The sequence below is a fragment of the Myotis brandtii genome, unplaced genomic scaffold, assembly GCF_000412655.1.
Source record: "Myotis brandtii unplaced genomic scaffold, ASM41265v1 scaffold650, whole genome shotgun sequence".
NCBI classification, from domain to species: domain Eukaryota; kingdom Metazoa; phylum Chordata; class Mammalia; order Chiroptera; family Vespertilionidae; genus Myotis; species Myotis brandtii.
Window position 1 is genome coordinate 203,832 of NW_005370517.1, and position 11,634 is coordinate 215,465.

At 40.7% G+C, this 11,634-nt stretch overlaps 3 protein-coding genes across 6 annotated transcripts in view; all 3 read left to right on the top strand.

Moving 5' to 3' along the window:
- Window positions 1-11,634, top strand: part of LOC106723804 (zinc finger protein 883-like) — a 139,348-nt gene that overhangs the window by 81,790 nt on the left and 45,924 nt on the right. The window lies entirely within an intron of this gene.
- LOC102260269 (zinc finger protein 615-like) overlaps window positions 2,976-11,634 on the top strand; it is a 13,090-nt gene continuing 4,431 nt past the window's right edge. Inside the window, exons 1-3 of the mRNA XM_014528764.1 lie at window positions 2,976-3,207; window positions 3,564-3,726; window positions 4,446-4,544. Of these exons, the coding sequence (XP_014384250.1) occupies window positions 3,193-3,207; window positions 3,564-3,726; window positions 4,446-4,544 (277 nt within the window). The 5' untranslated portion in view covers window positions 2,976-3,192. The remainder of the gene's footprint in view (window positions 3,208-3,563; window positions 3,727-4,445; window positions 4,545-11,634) is intronic.
- Window positions 4,490-11,634, top strand: part of LOC102242028 (zinc finger protein 350-like) — a 116,140-nt gene continuing 108,995 nt past the window's right edge. For both annotated transcript variants that reach the window (XM_014528777.1, XM_005880751.2), the window contains exon 1: window positions 4,490-4,544. The gene's annotated coding sequence lies outside the window, so the exon portion shown is untranslated. The remainder of the gene's footprint in view (window positions 4,545-11,634) is intronic.

Here is an 11,634-nt window from a genome sequence, read left to right on the forward strand (position 1 = left end):
CTGTAAAAAATCAAAAAAATATATTAAAAAAAAAAAAAAGAAAGAAAAAGTTTGTCAACTTCTGCTCTCACCTCTTAATATATCTATAGCAGCCCTAGCCGGTTTGGCTCAGTGGACAGAGCGTTGGCCTGTGGACTGAAGGGTCCTGGGGTCGATTCTGGTCAAGGGCACCTGCCCAGGTTGCGGGCTCGATCCCCAGTAGGGGAAGTGCAGGAGGCAGCCAGTCAATGATTCTCTCTCATCACTGATGTTTCTCTCTTTCTTTCCCTATCCCTTTCTCTCTGAAATCAATAAAAATATATATTATATATATATATCGATAGCAGTGGACGCTGTTGCTTATTTGCCTGTCATACATTCATCCGTTTTTCTTTGCTAACAGAACCTGCATTTTATTTCATATCCATCCCTCTGACAAGGTGAGCATATGCCAGTGTATTAGTAAGTTTGGGTCCGTCTTCGTCAATTGTGGTGGTTCCAGTTCCCACGGCTAGTGACTGAATTACTCTGAAATGAGCTTAAGTACATTATGCACTTCTAGCCAACTATATGTGCGAAAATCTGTTGGTTGTTTCTGAGATAATTTTATCCTTTTTTAAAAAAAAATTGGCCTTGCTCATGGATTTTTTTAAAAGATATTTTTATTGATTTCAAAGAGGAAGGGAGAGGGAGAGAGAAACAGCAACGATAAGAGAGAATCATTGATTGGCTGCCTCTTGCACGCCCCCTACTGGGGATCCAGCCCACAACCCGGTTGTGTGCCCTTGACAGGAGGAATTGAAGGGACCCTTCAGGCCACAGATCAAGGCTCTATCCACTGAGCCAAACCAGCTAGGGCTAATTTTGTCTTTTCAATACATCATTTCTTGAGTCAGAAGGGGACAGTTTGCCACCCTAAAATATGCCTCTTTGGGATATTGGTAACTTTAGGCTGGTTAATTTGAGGAAACTGCAGCTTGAGGGGAGAAAACCTAGTATGTTACTCCTTGTGAAGGACATTACATTTGTAAAGGCAATGTCATCCGTAAGGTGTCTCCCTTACTATGCCAAACCTGTCTGAACTATCAGCAGAGGAGAGGGGACTTCGAGCTGCATAGCAACCTTATCCTTGTTTACTGTGCTTTTCCTGGTAACCTCTGCTAACCGACTCTACAACCCCAATCTCTTTAGGTGAAGTTGGCATTTCAGATGATGGCATCCTCCACTTTGGACAGTGACTTTATTTTACTAGGTCCCTTCTATGTATGCAGGAGGGATACATGTTGTTAACCTTTTTATTTTTAAATAATATTTTTATTGATTTCAGAGAGGAAGGTTTCATTTTACTAGGTCACTTGTATGTATGCAGGAGGGATACATGTTGTTAACTTTTTTATTTTTAAATATATTTTTATTGATTTCAGAGAGGAAGGGAGAGGGAGAGAGAGAAAGAAACATCAATGATGAGAGAGAATCATTGATCGGCAGCTTCCTGGATGCCCCCTACTGGGGATCAAGTCTGCAACCTGGGCATGTGCCCTTGACTGGAATCGAACCTGGGACCTTTCAGTCCACAGGCCGACGCTCTATCTACTGAGCCAAACCAGCTAGGGCTGTTGTTAACCTTTTTGATTTTTTTCCCTCTGTTAATTTGGGTTATATCAATTTAATTATCCAGTGGTTCTCAACCTTCCTAATGCTGCGACCCTTTAGTACAGTTCCTCATGTTGTGGTGACCCCCAACCATTAAATTATTTTCGTTGCTTCTTCATAACTGTAATTTTGCTACTGTTATGAATCGTAATGTAAATATCTGATATGCAGGATGTATTTTCCGATGGTCGCGACCCACAGGTTGAGAACCGCTGTAAAGAACCTAGAAAAGAAGGAGAAAAATTATTCTACCCCTATAGTGTCATTTCCCTCATCTTTTTTTCACAGTCACTCCACAAAACTCCAGAGAATTAAGGAACACCTTCACCACATTTAGAACCTAAGGATTTATTGGCCTGAAGAGTAAATATTTCCAGGAAACCAAAAAAGGGATACCAGCGATACTGTGGGCATTGTCAGCAGGAGCACCTTAAGAACAGGTCCCAGAGGAAATGTACCACTCATTGACTTTTCTCCTCAACTTATCACAGGTTGTAACGCCCCAGGTGGACCTAAAGTGGACCACATACTAAACCTAGCAAACTCAGAGGGGCCTGTATGGAGAGCCTTACAAACTCAGAGGCCAAAACAACACATTGGATGGTATGAAATGAATTCCTTCTAACTTAAAAGCGAGTCTAGGCAGTAGTCATGTCCTAGACTGGTATCTTCACTAAAGGTCATTCTTTAGCCCTAGTCTGTTTGGCTCAGTGGATAGAGCATCAGCCTGCAGACTGAGGGTTCTGGGTTTGATTCCGGTCGGTCAGGGGCACATGCCCAGGTTGCTGGCTCGATCCCCAGTAGGAGGCGTGCAGAAGGCGGCCAATCAATGATCTTTCTCTCATCATTGATGTCTCTGTCCCTCTCCTTCTCCCTTCCTCTCTAAAATTAATTTTAAAGAATATATTTTTTAAAAAAGGTCATTCTTTAACTTAACCAAGCCTGTCGATTGTCTTCTTACATCCGGGATGACATGACTTTGAAATGTTGGGGTAATTTCTTTTTTCCCCCCCAGATTCCTCAGGGCACAATCTCCCACCAGAGCAAGAGACCACAGAGTCCCTCAATGTTATTGCTGTCATGTTAATTCCTAAGTGTTAATTATCCTATTTCCACCTATGCAGAGGTAGGTGTCTGTTCCTTTTACTTTTAATCCAATCCCAGAGATTTCTCTGCTTAGCTTTTTCCCTCACCCCTAATGTGTCACCCATGGATTTCATGTAACCTTCTTGTGTTTCTTTGATTCTAATGTATAAATTAGGTGTAAAACTGCCATTCTCTAAAGCCTTTTCTTAATTCATTGTTATTTTGCTTCCAGGCACTTGTCGTCGCTTTGGCTCAAATAAACTCATAAAAATTCTTTACAAGTTTGGATGTATCTATGACGGCACCAGGAACAATTGAATCATGTGAAGCAGGAGGAGGCTGCAGGGTTAGTATCAGCATTTCCGTGACACCCCTGACTGCAGACGGGATTTCTGTACAGAAACACAGAGCGGACCCCAAAGACACCAAGACAGAGCCTCCCTGTTGCCAGCTCTATTCAGAGAACAGAATAAAATGCTCCAGGCTCAGGTGACTGGATTTGTTTTTTTCCTTTACTTTCTTCTGTAGTGGATTTGAAGAGGCCTATAAAACCACCTCCGTTAATCTGAAAAGCGCACACACACACACACACACATATATATATATTCTCTTTCTCAAATATTTGAATATATGAAACGTGTTTCTAGGTTAACAAGCACATTTAACTTTCACATTATAGAAACATCTAATTGGGAGAATGCATGGATGTACAATTATTACAAATAGTATTTTACTAGCCATGTGGTTCAACTGTATATTAAAATAAAACTCCACTCGCTATATAGGTGCAGTCTGTAAGGTGAAAATGAGCAGAAAAACTAACATTTCTCCCAGGTCATGTACAGGACGTCATGCCGTTACACAGCATGGAGTTGCTACAGGAATCGCTGACATTTCACGATGTGGCCGTGGACTTCAGCTGGGAGGAGTGGCAGCTCCTGGGCCCCGAGCAGAAGGACCTGTACAGGGACGTGATGTTGGAGACCTACAGCCACCTGGTGTCAGTGGGTGAGGACAGCTCCCCCGTGTCAGTCCGATGGTCCCCAGTCAGTGGCTTTTTATTGATAAGCTGCTTAACTGTTCAGAATAAATACAGATATGGACATGGTACAACCTCACATCTTTCTCTTGCCCCAGACAAGAGAGTATAATGTCCCCTCTCCTGATATTAAAGTCATTGTGTTAGATGTGAACCTGTTCATTCTCCATTCTTTTTTTTTTTAATATATTTTCACTGGCCCTAAACAGTTTGGCTCAGTGGATAGAGCGTCGGCCTGCGGACTGAAGGGTCCCAGGTTTGATTCCGGTCAAGGGCATGTACCTCGGTTGCGGGCACATCCCCAGTGGGAGGCAGCTGATCGATGTTTCTCTCTCATCGATGTTTCTGGCTCTCTATCCCTCTCCCTTCCTCTCTGTAAAAAACCAATAATAAAAAAATATATATTTATATTTTTTTCTTCACTGATTTCAGAGAGGAAGGGAGAGGGAGAGAGAGACGGAAACAATCATAAGAGAGACTCATCCATTGGCTACCTCCTGCAAGCCCTCCCCCCGGGGATCGAGCCCTCAACCCAGGCATGTGCCCTTTGACTGGAATCGAACCCGGGACCTTTCAATCAGCAGGCCGATGCTCCATCCACTGAGCCAAACCAGCCAGGGCTCATTCTCCCTTCTTGACAGAGCCCAGCCCAATATAATATGTCTACGTCTCTGTCCTTGTTCACAAGCAGGGTGTCAAGCCAGCAAACCAGACGCGCTCTCCAAGTTGGAACGAGGGGAAGAACCGTGGACAGTACAGCGTGGACGCCACTGTCCAGTCTCTCCAGGTGAGGGGGTGAGAACCAGCAAGGCGGGCGGCCGGGAAGTCACATTCTAGTCAGCGAAGTTGTCAGAGCTGTGACAGTGAATGAGGAAACTCAAAAAACCACCCCTCCACGTATGGGAACCCTTTTGTAGAAGCTTAGAGGATAGCATGCCCTGGTTTTCTTTTCTGAGCTCTGCCTTGCTTATTTTATCTACATCTTGATTTTGTTTGCACAGTTTCCTTTGTCCTAAGATTTTCAGATTTTTTTTCCCCTTTGTCCATGGTCACAGTGTCTCTGTCTGTGTCACCACTTCTGTGGCTATGGAATTCTACTTTCCAGGTCTCTTTGGAAAGACAGAACTTTGAATTCATCGCTTTTTTTCTTACTCCTGGGCCTTCATGCCCTGGTTGGAAAGAGTGATTTCCCTCCATAACCTCCAACCCACTTTGGATACTGTGTCCCTTCTACTCTCTGTAAAAAAAAAAAAAAAAAAAAAATCAATGGAAAAAGTATCCTCCGGTGAGGATTAACAAAAAACAAAACCAAAAGCACTTATTACAAATATACTAAAATGAATATGTTAAAATGAATAATAACCTGCTTTTCATGGTGCATTTATGTTGTTTTCCCCCATCCTCCCAAAGTTCTTAATATTCAGTTCTCATCTTAAACGTCTCCTCTGTTCCCATGAGTTGACCTATTTCTGGTCTGTGAAATGGGCTCCCAAATTGACTTCTCCTTCAATATCGTCTAATGTACACTTTCTTCCAATGTGTCTTACTCGTCATAGCAGCTGGCCTCTGATTTCCCATTTTGTGTGTGAGAGCAGGAATCACCTTCCCTCTATTTTTTTTTTACTATTAGTTCCTTTTTCCGAATTAGATACTTTGAATTCTGTCCATCCTGGCATCACCTGGGATGTTCCCTACATGCTGAGCTCTCTCTTCTTAAAGATCTCTACTGCCCTGACCTGTTTGGCTCAGTGAATAGAGCGTCCGCCTGCGGACTGAAGGGTCCGGGGTTCGATTCCGGTCAAGGGCATGTACCTTGGTTGCAGGCACATCCCCAGTGCGGGGTGTGCAGGAGGCAGCTGATCGATGTTCCTCTCTCATCGATGTTTCTAACTCTCTATCCTTCTCCCTTCCTCTCTGTAAAAAATCAAAAAAAAAAAAAAAAGATCTCTACTGCTTCATTTGATGAACAAGAAAAGATCTTAACATATTACATGAGTGTGAGACCAAACAACGTCATAACTTACGTCTGCTTCAAATGACTTATTTCCTAGTTTTCCCAATTCAGATTTTTGTCCATTCTAAGATGTTATCACTGCATATATTGATTTATTTACTCATTTTAATTGTTTTATTATTATTGATCTTAGAATGAGGTGGGGGAGAGATAGGTAGGTAGGTAGGTAGGTAGATAGATAGATAGATAGATAGATTTGTCATTCCACCTATTCATGCATTTATTGGTTGATTCTTCTATGTTGCCCTGACCAGGGATGTGCAACCTTCATTTATTGGGATGATGCTACAACTAACTGAGCAGTTTGGTCAGGGCTACAATTGTTTAAAAAAAACAGCAACAACAACAAAAAATCCACATCATAGTTTTAATGGTTTTACTTAGATTTAATTCACGTACCATACAATTCACCTAAATTATATAATTCACTGGTTTGTGGTATATTTGATATAGTTGTGGTGGAACCATCATCACAATCAATTTTAGAACATTTTATATTTACAGAAATGTTTTTTAATATATTCATTTAATATATTCATAATAAGTGCTTTTGGTTTTGTATTTTGTTAATCCTCACCGGAGAATACTTTTTCCATTGATTTTTTTTTTTTTTAACAGAGAGTAGAAGGGAAGGAGGGAGAGGAAGAGAGAGAGAGAGAGAAACATCGATGTGAGAGAAACACATTGATTAGTTGCCTCCTGTACTTGCCGGTACTGGGGATCAAACCTGCAATCCAGGTACATGCCCTTGACCTGGAATCAAACCCCAGTCTTTTGGTGAATGGGTCAGTGCTCCAACCACTGTGCAATACTGGCCAGAACTGGAGAAAGAGAGAGAGAGAGAGAGAGAGAGAGAGAGAGAGAGAAAGAAACATCTATCAGTTTTCTCCTGAACTGGCCCTCACCAGTTACTAAACCCTCAACCTAGGCAAGTTCCCTGACCTGGAATCAAACTAGTGACCCTTCAGTGCATGGGACAAACTCCAACTAACTAAGCCACACCATCCAGAGCTATTTACACGTTCTTATCGAGGCCTTGATTCCTGTAGCTCTTGATAAGTTTTGAAATTGGAAAGAGTGAACTACCCAACTTTGTTCTCTTTCAAAATAATTTTGATTTTTGGATGGTTGAATTTTCATTTGAATTTTAGAATCAGCTTGTGAATCTCTGCAAAAGAAGAAACAGCTAGGATTTGAGTTTTCTCCTGAACTGGCCTTACCAGTTACTAAACCCTCAACCTAGGCAAGTTCCCTGACCTGGAATCAAACTAGTGACCCTTCAGTGCATGGAACAAACTCCAACTAACTAAGCCACACCATCCAGAGCTATTTACACGTTCTTATCGAGGCCTTGATTCCTGTAGCTCTTGATAAGTTTTGAAATTGGAAAGAGTGAACTACCCAACTTTGTTCTCTTTCAAAATAATTTTGATTTTTGGATGGTTGAATTTTCATTTGAATTTTAGAATCAGCTTGTGAATCTCTGCAAAAGAAGAAACAGCTAGGATTTGGTAGGGATTACACTGAATCTGTATCTGAACTGGGTAGTAATTCCATCTTAACCATATTAAACATCCTGATCCAGGATCATTGTCTGTCTTTCTATCTAGTTCGTTCTTTAATTTCTTCCAACAACATTTTATAAGTTTCAGAATAAAAGTTCTACAGTTCCTTTTCTTAAGTTTATTCCTAAATATGAGATTCTTTTATTATTTAAAGTAATTATTTAAATGGAATTATTTTCGTGATTGCATTTTCAGATTATTCATTGCTAGGATATAAAAATAAAACTGATTACTTTTTCATCATATGCTGATGACACTTAGTCCCAGGTAACCAAGTTTCCTGTCATATGTAATTGCAGCTTCTCTTTCAGTGATCTCTGTGATATGCTATTACCTTGCTTAGAAAGTCTGTCCTTTTCCTGAAAACTCTTTAATGTGTTCCATACTTGTGATTGCCTCCTGCAATCTAAGTGACTGCTTTATTTCTTTAGAACTTGCATGTTGATAGCCTAATATTTTTTAAAAATATATTTTCATTAATTTCTGAGAGGAAGGGAGAGGAAGAGAGAGATAGAAACATCAATGATGAGAGAGAATCATTGATTGCCTGCCTCCTACACACCCCCTCACTGGGGATCGAGCCTGCAACCTGGGCATGTGCCCTTGACCGGAATCAAACCTGGGACCCTTCAGTCTGCAGGCTGATGCTCTATCCACTGAGCCAGACCAGCTAGGGCAATAGGCTAGTATTTTTTAAGTTAAAAGTAGTACAAGAAAAGTCTTAAAAATGTATACCTTCTCTCTACGTTGCACAGTCCTTTCATTCTCAGTAGAAGTACTCTAGATCAGTGGTCGGCAAACTCATTAGTCAACAGAGCCAAATATCAACAGTACAATGATTGAAATTTCTTTTGAGAGCCAAATTTTTTAAACTTAAACTATACAGGTAGGTACATTGTTATTAACTTAATTAGGGTACTCCTAAGGCTTAGGAAGAGCCACACTCAAGGGGCCAAAGAGCCACATGTGGCTCGAGAGCCGCAGTTTGCCGACCATGGGTTCAATGTAATCTCATCAGCACACCCAGCTTCACAGGTTCTTGGGGAAAGTGCAAGAATAAAAACTGAGGTCTGATTCTAAAATTAAAGCGAGAACGGGCATGAAGGTTTCAACTAATAGTCTATACCACAGACCATATTTGATTTTATTGTTCCGGGGCAGAAATATTGGTGTCCTGACTCTGTAGTGTCAGACCTAGAGTCAAAAATCTAGAATTTTGTGACCAGGTAATAATAACTTCAGACTTTCTAGACTTTATAAGGGAGGGAAATATAACCGTGTTATACTCACCATTACAATTTGTGAGAGTAGAAAAACACAGATTAAGATTATGGAAGATAAAAGGTGCATAGGGAAGAATCCAGGAGTGACTTGGAAGGTGCTAAATTGCCTGACCCAAGCCCTGCTGGTGTTGCTCAGTGGTTGAATGTTGACCTATGAACCAGGAGGTCATAGTTCAATTCCCAATCAGGACACATGCCTGGGTTGCAGGCTCCATCCCCAGTGGTGGGCGTGCAGTAGGCAGTTGACCAGTGAGTCTGTCAATTATGGAAGATAAAAGGTGCATAGGGAAGAATTGAGGAGTGACTTGAAAAGTTCTAAATTGCCTGAACCAAGCCCTGCTGGTGTTGCTCAGTGGGTGAGTGTTGACCTATGAACCAGGAGGTCATAGTTCAATTCCCGATCAGGACACATGCCTGGGTTGCAGGCTCCATCCCCAGTGGTGGGCGTGCAGTAGGCAGTTGACCAGTGAGTCTGTCTCATTGATGTTTCTATCTCTCTCTCCCTCTCTGAAACCAATAAAAAAAAGAAGAAGAATAGCAAGTTTTAGGCACATGATAACCCTCAATAGTCTATTATAATTACCTGGATATCAGATGCTGAGACTCCACATCCTTACTCTCTGTGTATTTGTTCTGTACCCCTGTCATCAGTTATGCACCTGATCACAATACTCAGTGTTTCCTTCTTTTTGGTGGGGTCATTGAGTCCCAGAACTTTACATACGCCTTCATGTTTTATTTTACATGTTTCAAAACACAGTCTAGTTTAGTCTCTTTCTTTGAAGAATTTGTAAATGTTCATGGACTGACACATATTTTCAGACTAGACCTTTTATAGCATTTATACAGTCAAATAATTTCTTCATACTTGTACTTGGATATGTGATAATAATATTAAACTTGGTTTCACAATGCAGTCTAGATTTTCTCCTCATTCTGAACTTCAGTAATATCCCTTATTTCCTTAAAAGGCATTTCACTTACTTAGTGGCTCACTCCACAATCCTTTCGTTCTCAGTAGAAGTACTCTAGATAGTCAATAATAAATTTATATCTTAAGGCAAAAAATGCTGTAAGAAAATTGAATGCTGTAAGAAACATCACTCCTGCCCTAGCTGGTTTAGCTGAGTGGATAGAGTATGGGCCTGCGGACTGAAGGGTCCTGGGTTGGATTCCGGTCAAGGGCACATGGCTGAGTTGCGGGCTCAATCCCCAGTAGGGGGCATGCAGGAGGCAGCCTGTTGATGATTTCTCTCATCATTGATGTTTCTATTTCTCGCTCCCTCTCCCTTCCTCTCTGAAATCAATAAAAATATATTTAAAAAAAAAAAAGAAAAAAAGAAACATCACTCCTGGAGTAATGTTTACTAGTAAGTCCTCACTTTCATTAACCTCTTCTTGCTTCTCCCATTTAGCCCATCAGTGAACCTTGTCTTCTCTTTAAATACAGGTTGAGCAAAAGTATGTTTGCCGTTGTGAGTACATGAAACACAGGTTTATAATTGTATTATTATTTATCAATTAATGCCAGACTTCCCATATAAACACCTGTAAAGCTGCTCTTGCCGCATCCTGTGTATCCTCTGAAATCAAGCGTGCAGTAGGCAGTTGACCAGTGAGTCTGTCTCATTGATGTTTCTGTCTCTCTCTCCCTCTCTGAAACCAATAAAAAAAAAGAAGAATAGCAAGTTTTAGGCACATGATAACCCTCAATAGTCTATTATAATTACCTGGATATCAGATGCTGAGACTCCACATCCTTACTCTCTGTGTATTTGTTCTGTACCCCTGTCATCAGTTATGCACCTGATCACAATACTCAGTGTTTCCTTCTTTTTGGTGGGGTCATTGAGTCCCAGAACTTTACATACGCCTTCATGTTTTATTTTACATGTTTCAAAACACAGTCTAGTTTAGTCTCTTTCTTTGAAGAATTTATAAGTGTTCATGGACTGACACATATTTTGAGACTAGACCTTTTATAACATTTATACAGTCAAATAATTTCTTCATATTTGTACTTGGATATGTGATAATAATATTAAACTTGGTTTCACAATGCAGTCTAGATTTTCTCCTCATTCTGAACTTCAGTAATATCCCTTATTTCCTTAAAAGGCATTTCACTTACTTAGTGGCTCACTCCACAATCCTTTCGTTCTCAGTAGAAGTACTCTAGATAGTCAATAATAAATTTATATCTTAAGGCAAAAAATGCTGTAAGAAAATTGAATGCTGTAAGAAACATCACTCCTGCCCTAGCTGGTTTAGCTGAGTGGATAGAGTATGGGCCTGCGGACTGAAGGGTCCTGGGTTGGATTCCGGTCAAGGGCACATGGCTGAGTTGCGGGCTCAATCCCCAGTAGGGGGCATGCAGGAGGCAGCCTGTTGATGATTTCTCTCATCATTGATGTTTCTATTTCTCGCTCCCTCTCCCTTCCTCTCTGAAATCAATAAAAATATATTTTTAAAAAAAAAAGAAAAAAAGAAACATCACTCCTGGAGTAATGTTTACTAGTAAGTCCTCACTTTCATTAACCTCTTCTTGCTTCTCCCATTTAGCCCATCAGTGAACCTTGTCTTCTCTTTAAATACAGGTTGAGCAAAAGTATGTTTGCCGTTGTGAGTACATGAAACACAGGTTTATAATTGTATTATTATTTATCAATTAATGCCAGACTTCCCATATAAACACCTGTAAAGCTGCTCTTGCCGCATCCTGTGTATCCTCTGAAATCAATAAAGATATATATATATTTTTAAAAAACAATGGAAAAATATCCTCAGGTGAGGATAAAAAAAAAATTAATTCTTACCCACATCCCCAGTGGGAGGCAGCTGATCGATGTTTCTCTCTCATTGATGTTTCTGGCTCTCTGTCCCTCTCCTTTCCTCTCTGTGGAGAATCAATAAAATGTATTTTTTAAAAAATCTCTTTTTATATATATACTAGAGGCCCGAGTCATGAATTTGTGCACCAGTGGGGTCCCTCGGCCTGGCCTGTGGGATCAGGCC